At 41.6% G+C, this 23290-nt stretch overlaps 1 protein-coding gene and 2 long non-coding RNA genes across 4 annotated transcripts; 2 read left to right on the top strand and 1 right to left on the bottom strand.

Moving 5' to 3' along the window:
* Positions 1-5835: 5835 nt before the first annotated feature.
* Positions 5836-18125, top strand: LOC139062077 (uncharacterized). Its single transcript, XR_011515665.1, has 3 exons — positions 5836-6342; positions 17712-17834; positions 17988-18125. It is a non-coding gene; the product is annotated as an uncharacterized lncRNA (long non-coding RNA).
* An 81-nt stretch (positions 18126-18206) lies between these two features.
* Positions 18207-20856, top strand: LOC129157003 (spectrin alpha chain, non-erythrocytic 1-like). 2 transcript variants are annotated; one of them, XM_070542313.1, is made up of 8 exons: positions 18207-18311; positions 18396-18500; positions 18576-18608; positions 19541-19588; positions 19701-19792; positions 19873-20183; positions 20278-20484; positions 20567-20856. In XM_070542313.1, the coding sequence occupies exons 2-8, from the start codon at positions 18468-18470 to the stop codon at positions 20629-20631; spliced, it is 789 nt and encodes a 262-aa protein (XP_070398414.1). In that variant the 5' UTR covers positions 18207-18311; positions 18396-18467; the 3' UTR covers positions 20632-20856. The 2 variants fall into 2 exon arrangements, with proteins under 2 accessions (XP_070398414.1, XP_070398415.1); XM_070542314.1 differs by lacking the exon at positions 20567-20856 and having other exon boundaries at positions 19873-20137; positions 20278-20478.
* A 316-nt stretch (positions 20857-21172) lies between these two features.
* LOC129157004 (uncharacterized) lies at positions 21173-22822 on the bottom strand. Its single transcript, XR_008560403.2, has 3 exons — positions 22414-22822; positions 21445-21508; positions 21173-21358 (listed from the first exon to the last, which is right to left on the bottom strand). It is a non-coding gene; the product is annotated as an uncharacterized lncRNA (long non-coding RNA).
* Between the last annotated feature and the right edge of the window lie 468 nt (positions 22823-23290).

Genomic DNA, 23290 nt, shown 5'->3' with positions numbered 1-23290 from the left:
ATGTGTGCTAACATGTGAACTTTAATCAATGACGGTGGTCATCCTGGACTTACAAAGAGAGGCTCAAAAGAGACTGTTTCCTATGGTTACACCCAGTAAAAGAGTGCTTGCTGCAGTCAGGTAATGAACAAGGCTTTTTGGCAACAACCAGTTGAATTGATGAAATGTCAGAACTGTGGAAAATTTACTAAACTACTGTAGAACATAGTTAACTGAGAAAGTTAGCCTAAAAAAAAAAAAAAAAAAAGATAATAAAAATATCAATAAATAAATAAATAATAGGATTAGTAACCTGGATTTCAGCCCAACTCACCATTGGACGTCAATATAATCTTTATTGTCTTAGGATTCTCAGCTGCAGCGGACATGCAGTAAAGCCTTATTTTCTTTTCAAAACGGAATACATCAGCGTCATCACTTATTTTCATTGGTTAAGGAAACGGTGTCTATTTATAAGTCTAGGAGAACGCTTTAGGCTTCAACAGTTTTCTCCTTCGAGCAAACATGCGCAAATTTCCGGACAGTTTATAGTAACGTTCCATCCCATTCCATTCATTGCATAAAAATAAACATTAAATGAATAATTTGGCATTCAGCTGACTAAATGATTCATGGAACATCTCATCCGAGACAACAGTGTTGTTTCAGCTCCGTTGAGTTTCCCAACAGATCTAGCCAAACCTAGCTGATCCTATATTTTTCTATCAGCTGTAAGTTCTAACGTAGAAAATAATGTTACAAAAATATTGAATAATGGTACCCCTCATTCGATAAAAATTATGCTCACATTTTTATCTTGTGAAATCTTTAACATAATATTTTTAATTGGCCTTTTTGACGACAATTGGCTAAAAAGTCTTTAAGATTATCATCACAGGATGGCATGATAAATAAGTAAATAACATAAATAAATAAATAGATAAAAATAAGAGAGAAAAAGAAAAATTAATTAAATGAAACGTAATAGTAATAAAACGTTAAATTGATCTAAAATCTGTCAATCAGTGCCACTGGAAAAAGGAAGAGGATAGGGGAGTATTTCTTAGCACAAATCACGTTATTGATTTAGCAATGCAGCTTAATTTCAGATGCTTTAAGGATGATACTAACTTGTGTTATAGATGGAGGAGTAGCACAGAAACACTTCTAGATGAGGAGATAAGGAAAAAAAACTGCTGATTACCAATACTATGCACAAACAAACCTGTAACTGCAGTTTCGTTATTTATGAATTAACCTTAAGTAGTGAATTAATTCTTAGGATTTCTTGTGCGAGTAGTGTTCCTAAAAAAGAAAGAAAGAAAGAAAGAAGGTAAGAAAGACAGGTAGTTTAGGTAAGGGACAACCTGAAACTATTTGGTTGAATTGATAGTAAAAGTGGTTGTCCTAATTTCTAATTGGAGAGATCACACCGCAACATGAGTTTAGAACGGCAGTTATGGGAAGTTTTGTTGGATTAATTTGATTACACGCTTTAGGTCTTATTTTTTTCTTTCCACTGATTTAGCGTTAGGTTAAGTGTTTTCACACTTTCGCTTCAGTCTGACATTTGCTTGGTGTGTGGGGGCACAGAGACGTGTATGGACCGTGTGTTTGACTGTGTTTGTTTTGTTTGTTTGTTTATTTATCTATATGGGCGTGGCCGAGCCTTGAGAAACATCAACAAAGCCATTGGACTATTCTGAGTAAATTGACCAATTCAAATTCAGGATCCTGAAACAATTTGGCTATAACCTCTAATTGATGAAGGACATCTTAAGAATTCATTGTACAAGGCTTCCTCTCCAGTGTTGCTGGAACTGTTATAAAACCCATGCATGGTTGTATATTTTAGTTTGATCATTTATACTCATTGAATTATTGTTGTTTGCTTTATGTTTTAATTTCTTTGTAATTTTTTCTCTGTGACACAGGTGGAGATGCTGGTGGCGAAGTGGATCCCACTCATTTCTTTCTCCCACACACATTCTTACTCTCTCCCTCTCTCTGTGTGTGTATGTGCATGTGTATGTGTTTGTGTGTCTGTGTGTGTCCATGTCGTGATGTCACTGTACCTTTAATTGCGCTTGCTGTTCGTAACTGTATGTGTCTGATGTTGAAGGTATCAGAGGCTAGGGTCAGTAAGAGCTAGGACATTTTTGTGCATAACCTTTAATCCCTAGGCGATCGGTTCGGGGAACTTCTGGTCCGGCCGGAGTGTGAATCTTCCTACCAACTATCTGCCAAGATCAATTGGACTGCACAAGCCGAGAAAGCCTTCATTGGACCAAAACCACACATGAAGATACTTCGCCTTCGGTGCCAGGCGTCGTCTGGGTCCTGCTGAAGGTCACCAAAAGAAAGTGGACGGAACCAAGGTGGACCGGGCCATACAGGATCACGGAGAGGACGTCACACGCTGTCCGGCAGGACGGGAGGATCCTAACCTGGAAGAGAAGCAGCCGACATCTGCCTGACCAGAAAAAGTACCCAAGGACCAGGACGAGAAGCAGCTGACATCTGCCTAACTAAAAAAAAAAAAAAAAGGATCACAGACTAAAACCTGGAAGAGAAGTTGCTGACTACAGTAGCGTGCCAAGCTACCACCACATCCTGCAGGACGAGAATCTTGATATCATCACCCCCTGCAGCTGCCTGGAGCCAGTGAAGGGACCTCAACAGGGGGAAGAAGTAACCACCCTATGAACATTCTACAAGGGTTCTATTTAACACCCTCATTTATTTTACAAGGGTAATATTTTACACCCTCCACCTGCTGACCCAATTATCCAGATGCCCTTGTTACTAGCCAATCCTAACATCTATTTGGGAGGGGAACCTTCTGATGAAAGTGATGACTCTCATGATGAAGAAGATGTTGTTAGAGTGTGAGAATGTTGAGTGATTTATGTAACAATCCCTTCACCTGTTCATTTCTATGAGTTTTTTGATTGTGTTGTTTTTATTTTTTTGATCATTGATGTCCTAGGCATGCCCACTCTGTGCCAAAAGGCGTTCGCCTCAAAATGGGGGGACATGGGGGAATTTTCCCTATTAACGTACGACAATTAGGGTTTTTCGCCCTCATACGGTGAGCATGCGATCCATTCATGTTGTAACATGTTCAGTTAAAAATATGATCATGTTTTTTATTAGTTTACTGCTAGTAATGTGAGAAAATGTAATCTGATTGATTGTTTGTATTGGTGTTTTAAAAACTCTGCCCATTATATTCTTTTTGATGGAATTTGGGGTTGTTGTTGTTTTGATTTCCTACATCTTTGTTGAACTCTTAAAAGAGTTCAAAAGGGGGATTGAAAATATATGTAACTCTCATATAAGCTCTTTTATTATTCATTCTTACATGCTACTCTTTTCATTATGGGATCATGTTATAATATAAAGGTCTCTCTGTGTTTCTCTCCTGCACAAGCTCTTAAAACAGCTGCAGGAACTCCAAAAGGGAGTGAGACATTGCAGTCTCTTCTTGTACCAGGTTACCAAGGATGTTTCTGCTCATCTTAAGAATTACAAGTTCTTGTGACATGTTAGATCCTGCCTAACAAGGCAATATATATATATATTTACCTTATAAGCTCATTTTATTATTCTATGCTATGGAAACTCGCTCAGATACTCAAGGCCTTCACACAAAGATTAATAGCTGTGTATCTTCTCCTGCACAAGAGAAAGGAGTGTGCACATTCCATCTCCACTCAGTGCCTCTCGGTACCAGTGAATGTATCTTCTCCTGTCATGAATGTATCAGGATGTTCCTGGTAATCTCAAGGATGTATGTTCTAGTGATGTATTAAACTGTCCGCTAACAAGGCTGTTATTTTCACCTGTCATGATCATTGACGTATGTACATGGCAAACTGCGTATGTAACATTCCTGTAATCTTCAATAAAAATCAGCCGTTTTCAGTAGAACGGCGAGAGTCTGTCCGAAGCAACTGACGGGAGCAGGTCGCGGGACCTGCTGGATGTTGCAAAAAGGCTCTCCCCCTCATGAGCGGTGAAAACAGTGACTGGACTTCTGATCATTTGTCTCCTCGTTCTGTCAACTTAAAAGGTGTTTAACTCCATCTTCTCCGTACCCGTGCTTGGTCTAACAGAAAAAAGACCAACACCAGCGTGTGGGGCTGTCATTCACTCAGGCCGCACTCATCCACTGTCAGTGAGCCATGTCATGTTAGATATTTTGGAGATGAAAAGTCCAAGAGGTTAGACTGATATGGTGTGTCAGTAAGGGCTGGTAATTCTTGCTTCTCTGCATTTGCAGTACAATTTAGATGACAAAACTTTCTGTGTGTTGAATTTAGGTGATGAACATATCTGAGAGGCTTGTGACAGCGGCGTATCCACGCTCTCTTCTTTCACCTTTTGAGTTGAAGTTGAAGCGTCAGATGTAGTAGTAGACAACTCTTCCTCGTGGCTTGGTGCTTCATTCATCTCCTCGTGGTTCATCATTTTTTCTTAGAGATCGGCTTTTCACCATTCGGACACGATCTGAGCTTAAAGAGTTATGCAAGGGGGGTAACACTATAGGATTACACTCAGAAGGGAGGGGGCTGTGGGAACCGCTGGGCTACACAAAAAGAAACTTCACGCGCCATTACACACATTAGGTTATGACGTGGGGGATCATGGACATCTGGACGTTCAACAATACCAGGGTGTCCGCGGGGTTTTAAAAAGTATTAAAAAGTGATAAATAAAAATAGTCAAATGTAAGGCCATTAAAAGTGTTAAATTTGGTCACAGAGGTATTATTTTTTCCAAATTAGGTATTAATTTTTTCAGACTATCAGGTGTCGTATTCTGAACATCGACATAGAAATATATTCCGAATGAAATGTTATGAACGATTATAAAAACAAAACAAGCCGATTATTTGCTCCTCCCACTTACGCTGCCCTGAGTTGCAAATGAAGCGCTCCTCACAGTGTTGCCAACTTGGCGACTTTGACGCTATTTCCAACAGCTTCTCAGACCCCCTTCTTGACTTTTTAAATCTTAAAAGTACCTAGCGAACACCTCAGAAACATCTCTGGTAACCCTTAGCTACTTTCTGGATAACTGTCGTTGACATTTCCTGCAGGTTAGCTAAACACTCCGCCTGCGCTGCGGACCGTTCTTCAGGACATTAGGAAAGGGAATGATGTAGTGATGTGTCAGTCGCTAAAGACAGCTCTCGGAGCCGGCTTCTTGTTGGATTAACCAGAGTGAGTGACACACACACCGTACCTGCGGACTCCTGAGCGGCTAAAAACGGCTAAATGTGCGCGTGCGGCGCGTGCAGCTTGCCCCTGATAGCTGTGAGACCGGGTTGGGGGGTGGGGGGTGCAGCTGTGGTTGTGACAATTATTACATTAACTGATGGACGACTTGTAAATAAATAGTTTATAAATAAGGTAGAAATGAGTTCCTCACGCTGATAACTAATAACTAATCTCTCTGAGGACACGGTGCTAGTGCACGCTCCTAGAGCACCTTGACAGGACTCAATAAATGTTATGCAAAATTTTGTGAACATCAATTTGCATGTATTTGTTATAAATGCCACTGTATAATTCTTGTTGTCAGTATTTGCAAGATATTGGTATTTGGGTCTGTACTGGTTAGACTTAAATGAGTTAAACCAAGGTCTATAGCCCTTGGATCATAAACTATGAGCTATAAGTATGTGACAGTGTGAGTGTCCTGTCACAGTGTCCCGATAGATCATGCGTCCTGGCTACTTGGCCAAGGGGATGTCTCTTTGGCTGACTGGTTAGAGAGTATGACTCTCACCTGGGAGTCTGGGGATCGAATCCTGCCTGGGCTCTCGTTTATCCCAAGCCCCCACAATGCCGCTCTAAAAATGGTCCCATCCCGGAAGTAAGAAAAATTGCAGTTCCACCCTCATCCGCTGGGGGCTGGTGCCAGAAGCGAGCAAATCCTCATTGACTCCCATGTTAAAAATGCCGATTTCACAGCAGAAATAAACATGTTTACAGCCTGGTGCCAAAACATGTTTTTTGTCTAAATTATCTAGTTTATACTCATGACAACTCTGAGGGGGGTGAATTTTTTTCTCACTCTTCTGTTTAAGTGTATTGAAAGCCTAAAATTCTGTATAATTAATGAGCATCCGACACACGTGACCGCCGCCTCAGACCCACGTGACCACAGAGCTAGCTCCGTGGAAAGGCCTCAGTACAGCCTCGGCCCCTCCTGGAAGCTGTTTCGGGATTTTGAGTCTCTGTGCTTGTGAATTCTGTTTTGGATATTATTGGTGCAATTGTTGGACAAAATGACTTGCTGTGGTATTAATTGCACTAATAGAGCATCCAAGGAGTCTCCACTTCATTTTTTTCGGTAAGTTAAAATCTATATTCGTATTTTATGTCACTGCCACCTTTAAACTAGCTGAGTTTACCGAAGTAGCTAGCTAACTATCAGTTTAACATGTAGCATGTACTGTTTAACCATGAAATTTAAATGTAAAATACGGTAAAATAATTAATAGGGCATATTTAGATGGGTAATATGGTAAAAGATCAAAATGGGTTGAAATATGACGGAGCGCTAAGAGGGAGACTTCTGTGTCCATTCTTCCACCCGGTAATCCCCAGCGGTCAGGCCGGGCAGCCTGGACGATCCGGCGCCTACTTGCTGCGCCTAGCTGCTGCGCGGTCTGACCGCTCGTGGAGTTTTTCATGTCTGACTTTAACCGCATCTAATACTGTATTACGGCGTGAGCGCAACAGCGACAACTTTATATCGATGTGTAAGCAGCCTGAGTGGTAGGGTGTTTTCATCTGAACCCTTAAAATCTCCAGCAGGCTTGGAGTGACACCTGTGTCCATTCTTCCATCCGGTAATCCCCAGCGGTCAGGCCAGGCAGCCTGACCGGTGCGGCGGCTAGTTTCTGCGCGGGCTGACCGCTCGTGGAGCTCTCAGAGACAGATCTGACCGGAGAAATACTGCAGCTCGGTGAGAAGTCTATAGGGCATACAGCGTTTCCCTTAAATCCCACCGCCACGCCGACAAGATCCCAAGTTTCTTTGTTTTTGTTTGCGCTGTTTACCGAAGAAGCAGCGGGAACTAATATGTTGTCGCTTGTGATCACAGCCGGCGGGTAGCAAGTATGTACAGTCTATGATTTTACCGCTCCCTCCTGCAGTCTTCCCCTATTAAAATTTAAAATGTGTAACTTCATGTATTGGGATGAATGACTGATATTCATGTTAAACTCAAACGTTAGGTATTTAGGGGGAAAAAACAAAATAATAAACATTATACAGATGTCAAATAAATCAAACTGTAATTAAACTATATATTTTCAAAGTCTCGATTCTGGATAAAATCCAACAACATATGCTTTATAAATAAACACTACACATGGCTTTTACACACACACACACACACACACACACACACACACACACACACACGTTACATTGTGATTTCTTAGTAAATATTCTATTTGGTGAGAGATAAACTTTATTGTATTTATCCTAGTGAATCTATAATTAAACGGGTAAACTAGCAGTAGTACATCCAACATCAAAGAAAGTAAAATGTTATTATCAGGAGAGGGAGAATGATTAAGTGGTTAGCAGCAGTGTGCTAGATGATGGCCCCCTCCATGAGGCCATCACAGCTCAGCAGAACATCATTGCAGCTTCTTCTGGGGAGAAAAACACTTACAGAAAAAATAAAGTTAACAGCTGAAATAGCAGGAAATAATACAGTTAAAGAGCAGATTGTAGAAGAAAGAAACCCCTAGGCTAAACTGGTCTGTCTACTGTAGGGTTGTCACGGTATGAAAATTTAACCTCACGGTTATTGTGACCAAAATTATCACGGTTTTCGGTATTATCGCGGTATTTTTTAAACGGTGTTGCATATGTTCAGAAAGCATTGATAGTCCTGTTCTACACAAACTGAAATAGTTTTGAAAATGTTTAACAGTGTTTATTGAAAATATATGTAACTCTCATATAAGCTCTTTTATTATTCATTGTTACATGCTACTCTTTTCATTATGGGATCATGTTATAATATCAAAGGCCTCTCTGTGTTTCTCTCCTGCACAAGCTCTAAAACAGCTGCAGGAACTCCAAAAGGGAGTGAGACATTGCAGTCTCTTCTTGTACCGGTTACCAAGGATGCTTCTGCTCATCTTAGAATTACAAGTTCTTGTGACATGTTAGTTCCTGCCTAACAAGGCAATATATATATATATTTACCTTATAAGCTCATTTTATTATTCTATGCTATGGAAACTCGCTCAGATACTCAAGGCCTCTACACAAAGATTAATAGCTGTATATCTTCTCCTGCACCTGAGAAGGGAGTGTGCACATTCCATCTCCACTCAGTGCCTCTCGGTACCAGTGAATGTATCTTTTCCTGTCATGAATGTATCAGGATGTTCCTGGTAATCTCAAGGATGTATGTTCTAGTGATGTATTAAACTGTCCGCTAACAAGGCTGTTATTTTCACCTGTCATGATCATTGACGTATGTACATGGCAAACTGCGTATGTTACATTCCTGTACTCTTCAATAAAAATCAGCCGTTTCAGCAGAACGGCGAGAGTCTGTCCGAAGCAACTGACGGGAGCAGGTCGCGGGACCTGCTGTATGTTGCAAAGGCTCTCCCCCTCATGAGCGGTGAAAACAGTGACTGGACTTCTGTTCATTTGTCTCCACATTCTGCCAACTCAAAAGGTGTTTAACTCCATCTTCTCCGTACCCGTGCTTGGTCTAACAGAAGAAAGACCAACAAATTTGGCGTCACGAACAGGATTTTTTCTTTTTGAAGAAAAAGGAGTTTTTGGAGGACGATTTGACCAACCGACCCAGCGAACGATCTTGGCACAGAACACCGCGGTGGAAAACAAGGTGAGCAGAACCTTATTTCTAAAAACTGCTCATTGGATTTATCCAAAGCCTTTGTGTCCAGAATCATAGTAGCTGTGGTCCTAAAATAATAGTTGGAGAAGAAAGTGGAGACAAGTGCAGAAAAAATAAGAGATTTTTTTTGTAATGGTTTAATGGTGAAATAAGATAAGGATTTTACAATGGTTTAATGATAAATGAGATAAGGAAATAGTACAGAAGAAGGGTTGGAGGCCCAGGGTTATTAGAGAAGCCCTAAATTCCATTTTCCAGGTCGTGGCTGACCACACTATTTGCTGACGAGTGAATAGAAATATAACGAGGTTATATAAGAGCTTGGCGAAGAGTCCATAGGTGTGGGAACCCTAAAAGTCCACAGGTCGAGGACCTGGTTTGTGTTGAGGCCCTGGGAGGCTAAAGAGAGCTCCCTAAAGCACAGGTCGAGGACCTGGTTCGGGTTAAGGGCAGGGGAGGCTAAAGAGAGCTCCCTAGATTTTAAAGGTCGAGGACCTTTTGTATGAGATGAGAAAAATGTTCTAAGGTAACTGTTTTTGCATAAAATAAGCAATGTTTTAAATATGACAAGCAGCCCAGTTGAAGCCACGAGAAATAAGGTTTTATTGAGAAAGTCAGCAGAAAAGGCGATGAAGGAAAAAGGGGTAGATGTTAACAGTAGAGGTAACTGGAGCAAGATTTGGGAAGTGAAGGCTGCAGAATTGAGAGAAAAAGGCACAGCTGTAGACAAGCTTCACTGTGTGTGTAAGCTGAGTTCAGCCTGTGTGTGTGAGGCGCAGCAAGAGGCTGCTTACGGCTCTGGATTGAAAGTGCAGCACTAGGAGAGTGCAGAATGCAGAGCAGAGTTTTGGGAGCTCCGTGTGTGTGTGTGTGTGTGTACAGCGCTGGATGTGTGTGTGAAGGCCTGATGCGGTACCAGAAAATAAATAAATAAGATAAATAAGAGCTTTAAAAAGTTGCAACTCGTATATGTAAATTACACTGCAGTGCTAAAATTAATGTTTGGAGCTACGCAAAATTCAAATTCTGCAACCCTGTTCTGATCAGTCTTTGAACAGAACACCATAAGTTAATAAATAAAAGGTTTTTAAAGTAACATATGTGTATGTATGTGTGTATGTATGTATATGTGTATACATATATATACATATGTAGTGTACAAGCGTGATAATCATTTGTGTGCGGAGCAGCATGTGAGGGACCCCGATCTGGGGGTTAAGTGGCCTGGAGATAAAAAAAAAAAAAAAAAAAAAAAAAACCAATAAGAAATGCAAGTAAGGTTGTATATGACAGCTTTATTTCAGAAATATATGGATATACATATACATGAAGTCAGATAGCTGCTAAACAGTAAAATCAAAACAGATCTGCAGAAAATAAATATATAAACTATTCCTCAGAGCGCTCTCAAAAAAAAAATTGCAATTGGATTTGCTCTAATGTTACATAAGGCCTGCTTAAAAGCATAGTAAGCATTAAATTCTGAAAATAACCAGTGCAGTGTTAAATAAATTCTGTGCTTAAAATATTATATATATATAGAGAGAGAGAGAATAAATAAGTGACGGACTGACTTACTTTAAAAAAAAAAAAAAAAAACTGTGACAAACAAAGAATGTCTCTGTGCCTTGTGAATGAGTGGATGCGTGTCTTCTTGCATGAGAAGTAAATGCTGCTTTCGCTGGATCTTCTCCTGAATGACTCAGTTTTTAATAGAGGGAACAGCTGCTTGAGAAACGGTGCGGTTCATGTTTTTGCTAGACGGTTATTTAGTTCAAGAGACTGTGGAAACAATAGAAAAAGAATTTATCGTTAGTGTGATGACAAGTAAATCCTTTAAAATACAAAAGTTGCATGGTTGTGGTTATAAAGGAAGTATTTTGTCTGATTATGGGCCGTGGAGTCAGCTGGACTCTCTCGCTCTCTCTGTTTTTCTGTGTAACATGCAGTTTTAAGCAATTTGTGACTTTAGAAAGGATATTTTTCGGTGTTTTGGACGTACCTTAAGGCTCCTGGTTAGGGTATTCAGGAGATCCTTCCTCTCGGACAGATCTAGTGAGAATGACTGGAGTTTCAGCCTGGGGACCTGACTCCACCCACTTTTACACACAAGAATCCCATAGTCTAAAAATAGCACAGGGTGCTGCGAAAAGCAGCTCTGAACTTCTCAGGATCATCTTTATGAAAACCATAAAATTAACAAATAATCAGTCAAGAAACAAAATATTTGTTAAATCTTGCTATAAAACAAAATCCAATAATTGTCTTGCCTCAACTTTAAGAACCATTAACGTTAATGGCTGGATTTTGGGACGCTGAATAATGAAAAAACAGATAAACTAAGTATTATTTCCTGTAACCTGGCTAGAAACTGTACCAGGCTGTTTTGAGTTAAAAACTGGTAGTTATTTTCCTAAAATAAAAATAGATAAATAAAAAATGAAAGGAAGGATCTTGCATTTGGGGTAGATTGTGCTTAATGTTTAAAACCTGTGTAGAACTGATTTGATGATTCAGAATAAATTGTGCATAGGAAGTAGTTCAGATTTATTTTTGAGTCAATAAAGTCGACTAATTATTAGAAACCATCGTTGATTTTGATTTGTAAAAAGAGAAAGTTCTGTCATTTCAACCCAATCAACATATTTAAGGAAAACGTTTGCTGTGCATTGTGGTGGGCATGAACTTTACTGGGTGGGCCTGTCACAACCAGCTGCAAAGAATGTTTGGGTCTGACTTCTATACAAAGAGAACCTGGAAGCCCTCACCAAAAGCTGTGACTTATAACATCAAGACGGGGAGCACTACAAGATGGACAAAGAGGCAGAAACTTATTTGCCCTGCTGCTGATGAAACAAAGTACAAAAGGGGGAGCATGTGTGCTAACATGTGAACTTTAATCAATGACGGTGGTCATCCTGGACTTACAAAGAGAGGCTCAAAAGAGACTTGTTTCCTATGGTTACACCCAGAAAAAGAGTGCTTGCTGCAGTCAGGTAATGAACAAGGCTTTTTGGCAACAACCAGTTGAATTGATGAAATGTCAGAACTGTGGAAAATTTACTAAACTACTGTAGAACATAGTTAACTGAGAAAGTTAGCCTAAAAAAAGATAATAAAAATATCAATAAATAAATAAATAATAGGATTAGTAACCTGGATTTCAGCCCAACTCACCATTGGACGTCAATATAATCTTTATTGTCTTAGGATTCTCAGCTGCAGCGGACATGCAGTAAAGCCTTATTTTCTTTTCAAAACGGAATACATCAGCGTCATCACTTATTTTCATTGGTTAAGGAAACGGTGTCTATTTATAAGTCTAGGAGAACGCTTTAGGCTTCAACAGTTTTCTCCTTCGAGCAAACATGCGCAAATTTCCGGACAGTTTATAGTAACGTTCCATCCCATTCCATTCATTGCATAAAAATAAACATTAAATGAATAATTTGGCATTCAGCTGACTAAATGATTCATGGAACATCTCATCCGAGACAACAGTGTTGTTTCAGCTCCGTTGAGTTTCCCAACAGATCTAGCCAAACCTAGCTGATCCTATATTTTTCTATCAGCTGTAAGTTCTAACGCAGAAAATAATGTTACAAAAATATTGAATAATGGTACCCCTCATTCGATAAAAATTATGTTCACATTTTTATTTTGTGAAATCTTTAACATAATATTTTTAATTGGCCTTTTTGACGACAATTGGCTAAAAAGTCTTTAAGATTATCATCACAGGATGGCATGATAAATAAGTAAATAACATAAATAAATAAATAGATAAAAATAGGAGAGAAAAAGCAAAATTAATTAAATGAAACGTAATAGTAATAAAACGTTAAATTGATCTAAAATCTGTCATTCAGTGCCACTGGAAAAAGGAAGAGGATAGGGGAGTATTTCTTAGCACAAATCACGTTATTGATTTAGCAATGCAGCTTAATTTCAGATGCTTTAAGGATGATACTAACTTGTGTTATAGATGGAGGAGTAGCACAGAAACACACTTCTAGATGAGGAGATAAGGAAAAAAACTGCTGATTACCAATACTATGCACAAACAAACCTGTAACTGCAGTTTCGTTATTTATGAATTAACCTTAAGTAGTGAATTAATTCTTAGGATTTCTTGTGCGAGTAGTGTTCTTAAAAAAGAAAGAAAGAAAGAAAGAAAGAAGGTAAGAAAGACAGGTAGTTTAGGTAAGGGACAACCTGAAACTATTTGGTTGAATTGATAGTAAAAGTGGTTGTCCTAATTTCTAATTGGAGAGATCACACCGCAACATGAGTTTAGAACGGCAGTTATGGGAAGTTTTGTTGGATTAATTTGATTACACGCTTTAGGTCTTATTTTTTTCTTTCCACTGATTTAGCGTTAGGTTAAGTGTTTTCACACTTTCGCTTCAGTCTGACATTTGCTTGGTGTGTGAGGGCACAGAGACGTGTATGGACCGTGTGTTTGACTGTGTTTGTTTTGTTTGTTTGTTTATTTATCTATATGGGCATGGCCGAGCCTTGAGAAACATCAACAAGGCCATTGGACTATTCTGAGTAAATTGACCAATTCAAATTCAGGATCCTGAAACAATTTGGCTATAACCTCTAATTGATGAAGGACATCTTAAGAATTCATTGTACAAGGCTTCCTCTCCAGTGTTGCCAGAACTGTTATAAAACCCATGCATGGTTGTATATTTTAGTTTGATCATTTATACTCATTGAATTATTGTTGTTTGCTTTATGTTTTAATTTCTTTGTAATTTTTTCCCTGTGACACAGGTGGAGATGCTGGTGGCAAAGTGGATCCCACTCATTTCTTTCTCCCACACACATTCTTACTCTCTCCCTCTCTCTCTGTGTATGTGCATGTGTATGTGTTTGTGTGTCTGTGTGTGTCCATGTCGTGATGTCACTGTACCTTTAATTGCGCTTGCTGTTCGTAACTGTATGTGTCTGATGTTGAAGGTATCAGAGGCTAGGGTCAGTAAGAGCTAGGACATTTTTGTGCATAACCTTTAATCCCTAGGCGATCGGTTCGGGGAACTTCTGGTCCGGCCAGAGTGTGAATCTTCCTACCAACTATCTGCCAAGATCAATTGGACTGCACAAGCCGAGAAAGCCTTCATTGGACCAAAACCACACATGAAGATACTTCGCCTTCGGTGCCAGGCGTCGTCTGGGTCCTGCTGAAGGTCACCAAAAGAAAGTGGACGGAACCAAGGTGGACCGGGCCATACAGGATCACGGAGAGGACGTCACACGCTGTCCGGCTGGACGGGAGGATCCTAACCTGGAAGAGAAGCAGCCGACATCTGCCTGACCAGGAGAAGTACCCAAGGACCAGGACGAGAAGCAGCCGACATCTGCCTAACCAGAGAAAGGATCCAAAAACCAGGAAGAGAAGTAGCTGACTACAGTAGCGTGCCAAGCTACCACCACATCCTGCAGGACGAGAATTGTGATATCATCACCCCCTGCAGCTGCCTGGAGCCAGTGAAGGGACCTCAACAGGGGGAAGAAGTAACCACCCTATGAACATTCTACAAGGGTTATATTTGACACCCTCATTTACCTTACAAGGGTTATATTTTACACCCTCTACTCATTTTATATTATTATTCATTTACCTGTTTAGTATTAGATATATGTTTGTGCTCATTGCATTTCTACAACTTAATGCACATATTGATCACTCACTTGTCCTGGCCAGAAGAAGATTCTGAGGGTAACATAATTCAACAAGAATCCTTTACATTAGTCTGGTATCCAAGTAAGCTGAACCGGTTGGCATACAGGGACAGTAGGTTGGGGTTGTGGAACGACAGATACTTTCGCGATTTCTCTGATTTAGAGGATTTGGTAACAATAGCAATTTTAGCTTATAGCGCGTTCTCTGGTACCGATTACAGCAGCTACAACCCATACAATTTCTTAAATTAACACCTTCATAAGTCTAATTATGTCCTGGCCATTCCCTCCCATCCTCACGTGCAGGCAGCGTCTCCTGATCCTACTTCTCACTGTTATCCTGCTATGTATCCCATTGGCTATTTTGTTCCTCTGTAATGACCTCCCCTTGCCACCCTCACCCCCTACATCCCCTAAGGATACCCCGCTAGCACCAACATCCCCAACAATACGGCCTCGGACGGTAGCTTAACTAAGGCCTTAGACGGCCTCCGCTCTTTGACAGAAAAAATGAAATCCCACTCTGGTGTAGACACCTCCATGTGGGACTCTTGGCTTGATGTATTTGGTAAATACAAATCCCTCGTTTCCTCCGTCCTGGTGTCCATGTCTGTCTTCGCTGCCGTTCTTGTTACTTGCGGCTGCTGCTGTATCCCCTGTCTTAGGCAATTAGTCCAGAGATTGATAACTATTGCCATCTCTCCTCCACCTGCTGACCCAATTATCCAGATGCCCTTGTTACTAGCCAATCCTAACATCTATTTGGGAGGGGAACCCTCTAGTGGTAGTGATGACTCTCATGATGAAGAAGATGATGTTAGAGTGTGAGAATGTTCAGTGATTTATGTAACAATCCCTTCACCTGTTCATTTCTATGAGTTTTTTGATTGTGTTGTTTTTATTTTTTGATCATTGATGTCCTAGGCATGCCCACTCTGTGCCAAAAGGCGTTCGCCCCAAAATGGGGGGACATGGGGGAATTTTCCCTATTTGACGTATGATAATTAGGGTTTTTCGCCCTCATACGGTGAGCATGCGATCCATTCATGTTGTAACATGTTCAGTTAAATATATGATCATGTTTTTTGTATTAGTTTACTGCTAGAAATATGAGAAAATTTAATCTGATTGATTGTTTGTATTTGTATTTTAAAACTTTGCTTATTAGATTCTTTTTGATGAAATTTGGTGTTGTTGTTTTGATTTCCTACATCTTTGTTGAACTCTTAAAAGAGTTCAAAAGGGGGATTGAAAATATATGTAACTCTCATATAAGCTCTTTTATTATTCATTGTTACATGCTACTCTTTTCATTATGGGATCATGTTATAATATCAAAGGCCTCTCTGTGTTTCTCTCCTGCACAAGCTCTAAAACAGCTGCAGGAACTCCAAAAGGGAGTGAGACATTGCAGTCTCTTCTTGTACCGGTTACCAAGGATGCTTCTGCTCATCTTAGAATTACAAGTTCTTGTGACATGTTAGTTCCTGCCTAACAAGGCAATATATATATATTTACCTTATAAGCTCATTTTATTATTCTATGCTATGGAAACTCGCTCAGATACTCAAGGCCTCTACACAAAGATTAATAGCTGTATATCTTCTCCTGCACCAGAGAAGGGAGTGTGCACATTCCATCTCCACTCAGTGCCTCTCGGTACCAGTGAATGTATCTTTTCCTGTCATGAATGTATCAGGATGTTCCTGGTAATCTCAAGGGTGTATGTTCTAGTGATGTATTAAACTGTCCGCTAACAAGGCTGTTATTTTCACCTGTCATGATCATTGACGTATGTACATGGCAAACTGCGTATGTTACATTCCTGTACTCTTCAATAAAAATCAGCCGTTTCAGCAGAACGGCGAGAGTCTGTCCGAAGCAACTGACGGGAGCAGGTCGCGGGACCTGCTGTATGTTGCAAAGGCTCTCCCCCTCATGAGCGGTGAAAACAGTGACTGGACTTCTGATCATTTGTCTCCACATTCTGCCAACTCAAAAGGTGTTTAACTCCATCTTCTCCGTACCCGTGCTTGGTCTAACAGAAGAAAGACCAACATTATTAAACCTAAAATAACACAAAGCCTTAGCAAAAGTGCAACTTTTCACAAGTAAAGGAACAAATAGCTTATTTTTCTGGAACATGTTACAGTAGTCAGTGCAGGTTTAAATTATACAAATCCAAACATTCAAAACATAAACAATATGTAAACAAATCAAAGAAACACCACTTGTTTTCTCATATACTTGTTTTCTTCATTATCAAAATGAAAATCTAAAACTCCAGTCCACACTTGACTTGAGCACTGTACAAGTCAACCTTAAAAAATATGTATTTAAAACAAATAGCCACTTTAAACAAATTACTAAAATAACTACTACACTATGTAATCAAATCCAAATGTTCAAGTATAAATGGCATTGAATAAGTAAACAAATCAATGACAAGGAACTAATTGTATATTTCTCTTCATCATCAACAAATAAGATGCTTCATCCAGCAACAGGTTGTCCGTGACACGGTTTAAATGCTGGCAGAGGACGCTGCGGCTACAGTATATAGTGACTCGTTGCATTCTCCCTCAACCAAAAGTCCTCACGTCATGCATTTCAGCTAAAATGCTAATGTTAACTTACCTTGCACTGGCTGTAGAGACGTGGGTGATCGTCACACAGATGTGCCATTAGCTTCGAAGTGTTACCTTTTGCAGACACTTGTTTCCTGCACGTTCTGCAAACGGGATAGCAGTCTTCTATTAACTGTCCCTCAGCATTTTTCAGAAATCCCAAATATGCCCATACTTCCGATTTAGTCTTCTTTGAGGGCTGATGGATGTCCTGGGCGCAGCCGTCTCCTCCTTCGGCCATTATTTCAGCTTCAAAGTTTTGGTGCCGTTGCAAACTAAAAAGTGCGTGTGCGCGCCGCGGGAACTTCAGCTGAAGCGACGGTGGCTGGTAAGGGTCATCGCGCCGAAACCGCGGCCACGGTAAACCCACCGAGATAATATAGTTTTTTAAAAACTGGACGGTTATTTTTATTGTCAACTTTTTTACCGGGGTTTACCGCTATACCGGTTACCGTGACAACCCTAGTCTACTGCATAATGCTGAACTCTAACATGTGTCCTCAGGGAAGGACCTGATTGGTGTCCAGAACCTGCTGAAGAAGCACCAGGCTCTGCAGGCTGAGATCACAGGTCATGAACCTCGCATCAAGGCTGTCACCCAGAAAGGAGAGACCATAATGGAGGAAGGTAGAGCAGGTCTGGTCCTGACATGTTTCTGAGGTGTCTGCAGGTTCTGGCTCACTTTGTTTGGGTCCAGGTCACTTCGCTGGTTCAGAACCCTCGGCCCGTCAGAACATTCTTATCCACCACGTTCTAACACCAGACCTGTTAACCCGACAGCAACAAGTGGCTCCAACTGACGATGAGACCGGGAAGGAGCTGGTTCTGGCTCTGTACGACTACCAGGAGAAGAGTCCTCGAGAGGTCACCATGAAGAAGGGCGACATCCTCACGCTGCTCAACAGCACCAACAAGGTTCGTGTGCCCTTCACAGCCGAGGAACGACCTCCAGCTCAGAGCGAACATCTCCACACCTGCTTTGTGTTTGTGTGACTTTAGGTTGTTTTACTTGAACTCGCGTCTTTAGCTGAATGAGGATGGAGAGACGGGTCGGACCTGGAGCAGGTCGAGGTCTTGCAGAAGAAGTTTGACGACTTCCAGAAGGTCGGACTTTTCCTCCTCTCCGTCTTCCAGCAGCAGCTGTCAGATCAGCTCAGGTGATAATCAGCAGGTGCTTTTGTCCTGCAGGACCTGAAGGCCAACGAGTCCCGCCTGAGGGACATCAACAAGGTGGCATCTGAACTGGAGTCAGAAGGTCTGATGGCTGAGGAGGCTCCTATGGTTCAGGCTCAGGTGAGCGTCACCTGTCTGCAGCAGCTGGTACCTCTCACTTCCTGGTTTGTTAACTCTGCTCGTCTCTGTTTGTAGCAACAAGAACATCTGGGTTCTGCTCCTGGAAAGGTGCGTGTTGTCCTCCGCCTCCACCAGAACCAGACGTGGTGTTTTTGTTACCACTCATTTGTTTGTTTACAGGATGAAGCCGACTCTAACCCCGGCTTTCCACAGGAGTTGTCAGCAGCACATTACTGCAGCAGCACGTCATAGCTGCTGATAGGAACCGCTGTGGTCAACAGAACCTTTTCCACTGGAGCCGTCGGCAGCGAGAGTCGGCCGCGTCTCAGGAGCAGCAAGTTGCGGCCCTTACGCGCCGGTTCTATTTTCTACGCGCGACGCCTCTGAAACGGGTCAAGTTCGACATTTTTGGGGAAGGAAAGACAGGAAATCGGACGCGGAAATTGAGAGAAGCTACAGAGATTTTCAGAATAAAGAACGTACTGCCTTCCGGTTGCTTTACTTTTAAAAACCGTTATAAACTGTGCGGCCCCGTGAGAAGTTATCACCTAGCTAGCGGTCTCCTTTGTTTTTCAGGTCCGTAGTGGCGATTATAAAATGGACAGAACATAAAACACAAACCATGTTGTAGTTTTCTCCTGCTTGTTGTTGTGTTTACTGACGAAGTCACTCGTGTGACTTCGTACTCGGTCGGTGACAGCTGCTCCCCTGCTGCTTCGCGTCTCGTGGGAAGGGCCAAGCCGCAGCTTACGCGAGCAAGACGTGCTGCTGCAGTAATGTGCTGCTGACGGCTCCCGTGGAAACCTGGGGTAACACGGCGTCACCCTAGAAGGTGAGTTCATTCAGCTGATCAGAGGTCACCTCTGATGGCCGCAGTCACGGCCGACCGTGCTGACATCACACAGGAATTCAGGTGACCCGGCAGGCACCAGGTGCTGGTGAAAGTGGGGACATGTCAGCTGGTTGCCATGGCTACAGTTATCTTTATGCATCTGTATGACTGCTGACTGGTGTGTGTTTCCTGTGACCTTTGACCTCAGACCGTACGGTTGGGCGTTCAGACGACGGCTAACTTTAATTCCATCAAGGTAAGAGGAAGCTCTTCCCTTTCTGTCTGAGCGATCCGTCTCCAGGTTTCCTCGTCCGGCGTCCAGCCCGCTGGCGTCCACCTTCATCTCACTGGGTTTGGTTTCTCTCCAGGAGCTGAACAACTGCTGGCGCTCGCTGCAACAGCTGGCTGAAGACCGGAGCAACATGCTGGGCAGCGCCCATGAGGTGCAGCGCTTCCACAGGTACCCCGCACACTTATGCGCCGCTTACGGGTCAGTAGAGTTTGGACCCACACTCAGACGGAGTTCTGATGTCTTCTCAGAGACGCTGATGAGACCAAAGAGTGGATCGAGGAGAAGAACCAGGCCCTGAACACAGACAACTACGGCCACGACCTGGCCAGCGTTCAGGCTCTGCAGTGTGAACAGGAAGGCTTTGAGCGTGACCTGGCAGCTCTGGGTGATAAGGTCCGCTTCCTGATTGGTACCAGGACCCGAGTTGTCTCTGGAGACACGTTCTTCATGGTTCTGGTGACTCCACCCCAGCCGTTCCTGATCAGCAATCAGCGGGGTGCTTTCCTATTTAAGGTGGATGGAGGACACAATTTGACGCCAGAAGATTGCCTCAGTTTTGGTAGTAACCAGCCACTCGTGTTACCTCTAGTGTTCCTAGGATTAATGTTATGTCGTAGTGTTTTTGCTCTTATATTGGATTTACCATTCTTCAGGATTCCTGTCGACCTCATTGGATACTGACCTCTACTCCAGGATTTGGATATTCAACACACGGACCTTATCACCAGCCTCCATAACCCACCTCTCATCTCACCCAGTGCCCCATCCACCAGGACGCCCCGCTTCTCTCCACCTCTGCTCCCTCTCCTGCGCTTCCTCTCTACCTCTCTCTCCTCCAGCCAACACATACACCCACCACAGTAAGTCTGCTGAACACCTCTGCCTGCCTACAATGGATTTTGAAACCAGAACCTATGCTCACCTGTGTTCTCCCTCCTCCAGACGCTGAGCTGTTGTTGCAGTTCCAACCACAAACTTATCTGTGCACCTTAAGTTCCTCCTTATAAATAAATCATTTTTTCCATCAGTTTTTGGTCAGTGTTGTATTCTGCATGTCTTGGGTTAAGTACCTTCCTCCAAACATGACACTCCTCTTCAAAGAGCAAATCTGTTCAGCACATTCTGACAGACAGACCACCATTCTTCTGTCATGATGCTGTACAGGACATTTTTAGAGTTTTTCTTTTTAAAGATAAATAGGATTATATTTAAATAGCAATACTTTCACATTATCATTTTCCCACACTTCTGTATAACTGTATTTTGTTGTTTTTCAATAAAGAATGAAAAATTATTTAAGTTTGGATTTGTTGCACACAAATATATATCTGTAAAAAATATCTACAAAGCTAATGTTTACATAACAAGTATGATTGGGTTTTGCAATACGGCACTATTTTAGTAAGATTTTTAAACCAAGTAAAGTTAGTAAAGAACACATTTCTATTGTCTGCTAAGAAACTGTTGGGATTTAAAATGGGCCTGTTGTACAAATAACTTGTAAATGATTATTCCTCACTTTTGTCTTAACCAAAGAAATTCCAGTAATTGAGCAAAAACATTTATTTTTAACACTACAGTTTATAAAACAGGGCGCAAAGTGTCGGCACATGTATGTATGTCGATGGTCCGCCCCAACCGAACCAGGAGACACAGACGTCAGGGAGGCCAAGGTTGTCTCTGCAGCTCTCTGGGCACCACGCCTCACATAGCTGTCTCCAATGATCCAAATGGCTATGGAGAAAAAATAACAGGTTTGTCATAATTGTTTAAAGTACAAAACCATACATGAAGTGGTGAGACAGGTATGTGGAACTTACACTTGCTGCTTTGTGTAGCTGATGTTGGAGACACACAGGCTGCCATGGTGACATTTAAACAGATCTAAGAAAAAAATGAAAATTAAAAACTCCAAGATCTCATGTCATATTTACTAATCAGCTATGGCTGATTTATTGTTTGGATCACAGTGAGTTACACTAATTCTAATATATTTTTATTTCTATTATACATACATACTTTTTAACTGTTATTTTCACATGACTGTTATCAGGCTCTCTTGTTCTGGTTCTCATGATAATCCCGTGTCTTCCAGTAAGTTATCTTGTGCTTACTTCATCTGTAGAATGTCTCTTTACTTTTGGTAAATTGTACTGAGTCCAGAATAAAGACTAGTTGGCTGTACAAGATACAAACAAGTATTACATTTTGGAAATATATGAAATGTATTTACGCTGCTAATTTAGCTCGAATACTAATAACTGCCATATTTTCCGGACTATAACTCGCACTTTTTTACATATTCTGGCTGGTCCTGCTACTTATACTCCAGAGCGACTTATATAACAAAATATGTAGGCTACACCGCGCTGCTGCGGGCCGACTCCGACCCGCCCAAGAATGAGTTCCCCTGTCCCGCTGGGAGGGTTTCAAACACCGCCAGCATCTGTTAGAGCCTGTGGCGGGGTGCTGAGGGCCGGCTCCAGCCCAGGAATGAGCTCTCCTCGCCGGCCGGGAGGGTTTGAAACACTGCCATCCTCTCCTCTGCTGGCTGTTGTTCATTCTGTTATGGTTACTGGTGCTTGTGTTGCAATGTGAAACGCTTGGTCTCAGATTTTGTAAGAAAGATAATAAAATGTCCCCCCAAAATACGACTTAAATATATTTTCTCTTCTTCATGATACATTTAATGGCTGGTGCGACTCAGGAGTGATAGCGCCGAAAAAAACTGTACTGAAAACTTGCTCAAAGCAAAATGTATTCATTACGGAAATAAATTATAAACTTACCGATTTAAATCTTTTTTAATACAGGTACTTCTCACGAACAGGCGCAGAAAACCTCCACCTAAACTCCGTGTGAGGTTCAGGTCGATGGGTGTTCCAGTTAGCTCCGGTTGGGTTGAAGCTAGGTGGCTACATCCGTTAGCTCGGCTCCCACCTCCGCTTTAGCTTTGGGTTAGCCAGGGTTAGCTTCAGGTTAGCTCGTAGCTAGTTCGCCTGGGTGTCGTCACTCGAGCCCAGCCTTACAGCCACACCCTCAGCGCCTCCTCTCTTCCCTTTTATGGAATTGTCTGGGCTGGACGGAACCTGTGACACGGTCAAAATGGCGGTGGTGGCCACCTCCCATTATAGACAACAAACGTGTTATTGAAGCCAATGGAATCCGTTTGTCCAGTATGTACAGTCTATGGTTTATCCACCTTGCCACAAGTATATTGGTCTTTTTATACTGGGAATCGGGAGTTATTTTAGTGATCATCTTGCTTCTTGTTTATTTTTGCCCTGATTGTGCCCTGAGCAGTTTTTTGACTGAATAAAAACAAAAACAAAAATCTACATAAATTGAAAAATCGTCTTAAAAAATCGAGATCTCAATTTCAGTCACAATAATCGTGATTATTGTTTTTGCCATAATCGAGCAGCCCTACTTTAGCATATCCGGTCACATAATGATGACGTCATATTCAGTGGTCGTTCTGCATCATTTCAGGCCTCGTGGTCAACTGTCTGGACTGCTGAACAGAAGTGCCTGGCTTATTTTCTAAGTAAAATAAATATGTGCAATACGTTGTCAACATCAGTGAGTCTCTAAGTCTATTCTTTTTGTATGTTATATATGTTAAAATATGTGTAAATAGGTCGCTGATTAACACTTGCAATTAAG

Source organism: Nothobranchius furzeri, chromosome 12 (assembly GCF_043380555.1).
Source record: "Nothobranchius furzeri strain GRZ-AD chromosome 12, NfurGRZ-RIMD1, whole genome shotgun sequence".
Lineage (NCBI taxonomy): Eukaryota > Metazoa > Chordata > Actinopteri > Cyprinodontiformes > Nothobranchiidae > Nothobranchius > Nothobranchius furzeri.
Note: the sequence above shows the minus strand (reverse complement) of the source record. Positions and strands in the feature narration are given on the sequence as shown.

What these genes read in the sequence shown, in the direction of transcription:
- LOC129157003 (XM_070542313.1), top strand. Translation starts at nt 18,468, where the DNA reads ATGGCTGAGGAGGCTCCTATGGTTCAGGCTCAG. An exon ending in CTCCTATGGTTCAGGCTCAG is followed by an intron (nt 18,501 to 18,575) that starts GTGAGCGTCACC and finishes CTCTGTTTGTAG; the next exon opens with CAACAAGAACATCTGGGTTC. An exon ending in CAACACATACACCCACCACA is followed by an intron (nt 20,485 to 20,566) that starts GTAAGTCTGCTG and finishes TCCCTCCTCCAG; the next exon opens with ACGCTGAGCTGTTGTTGCAG.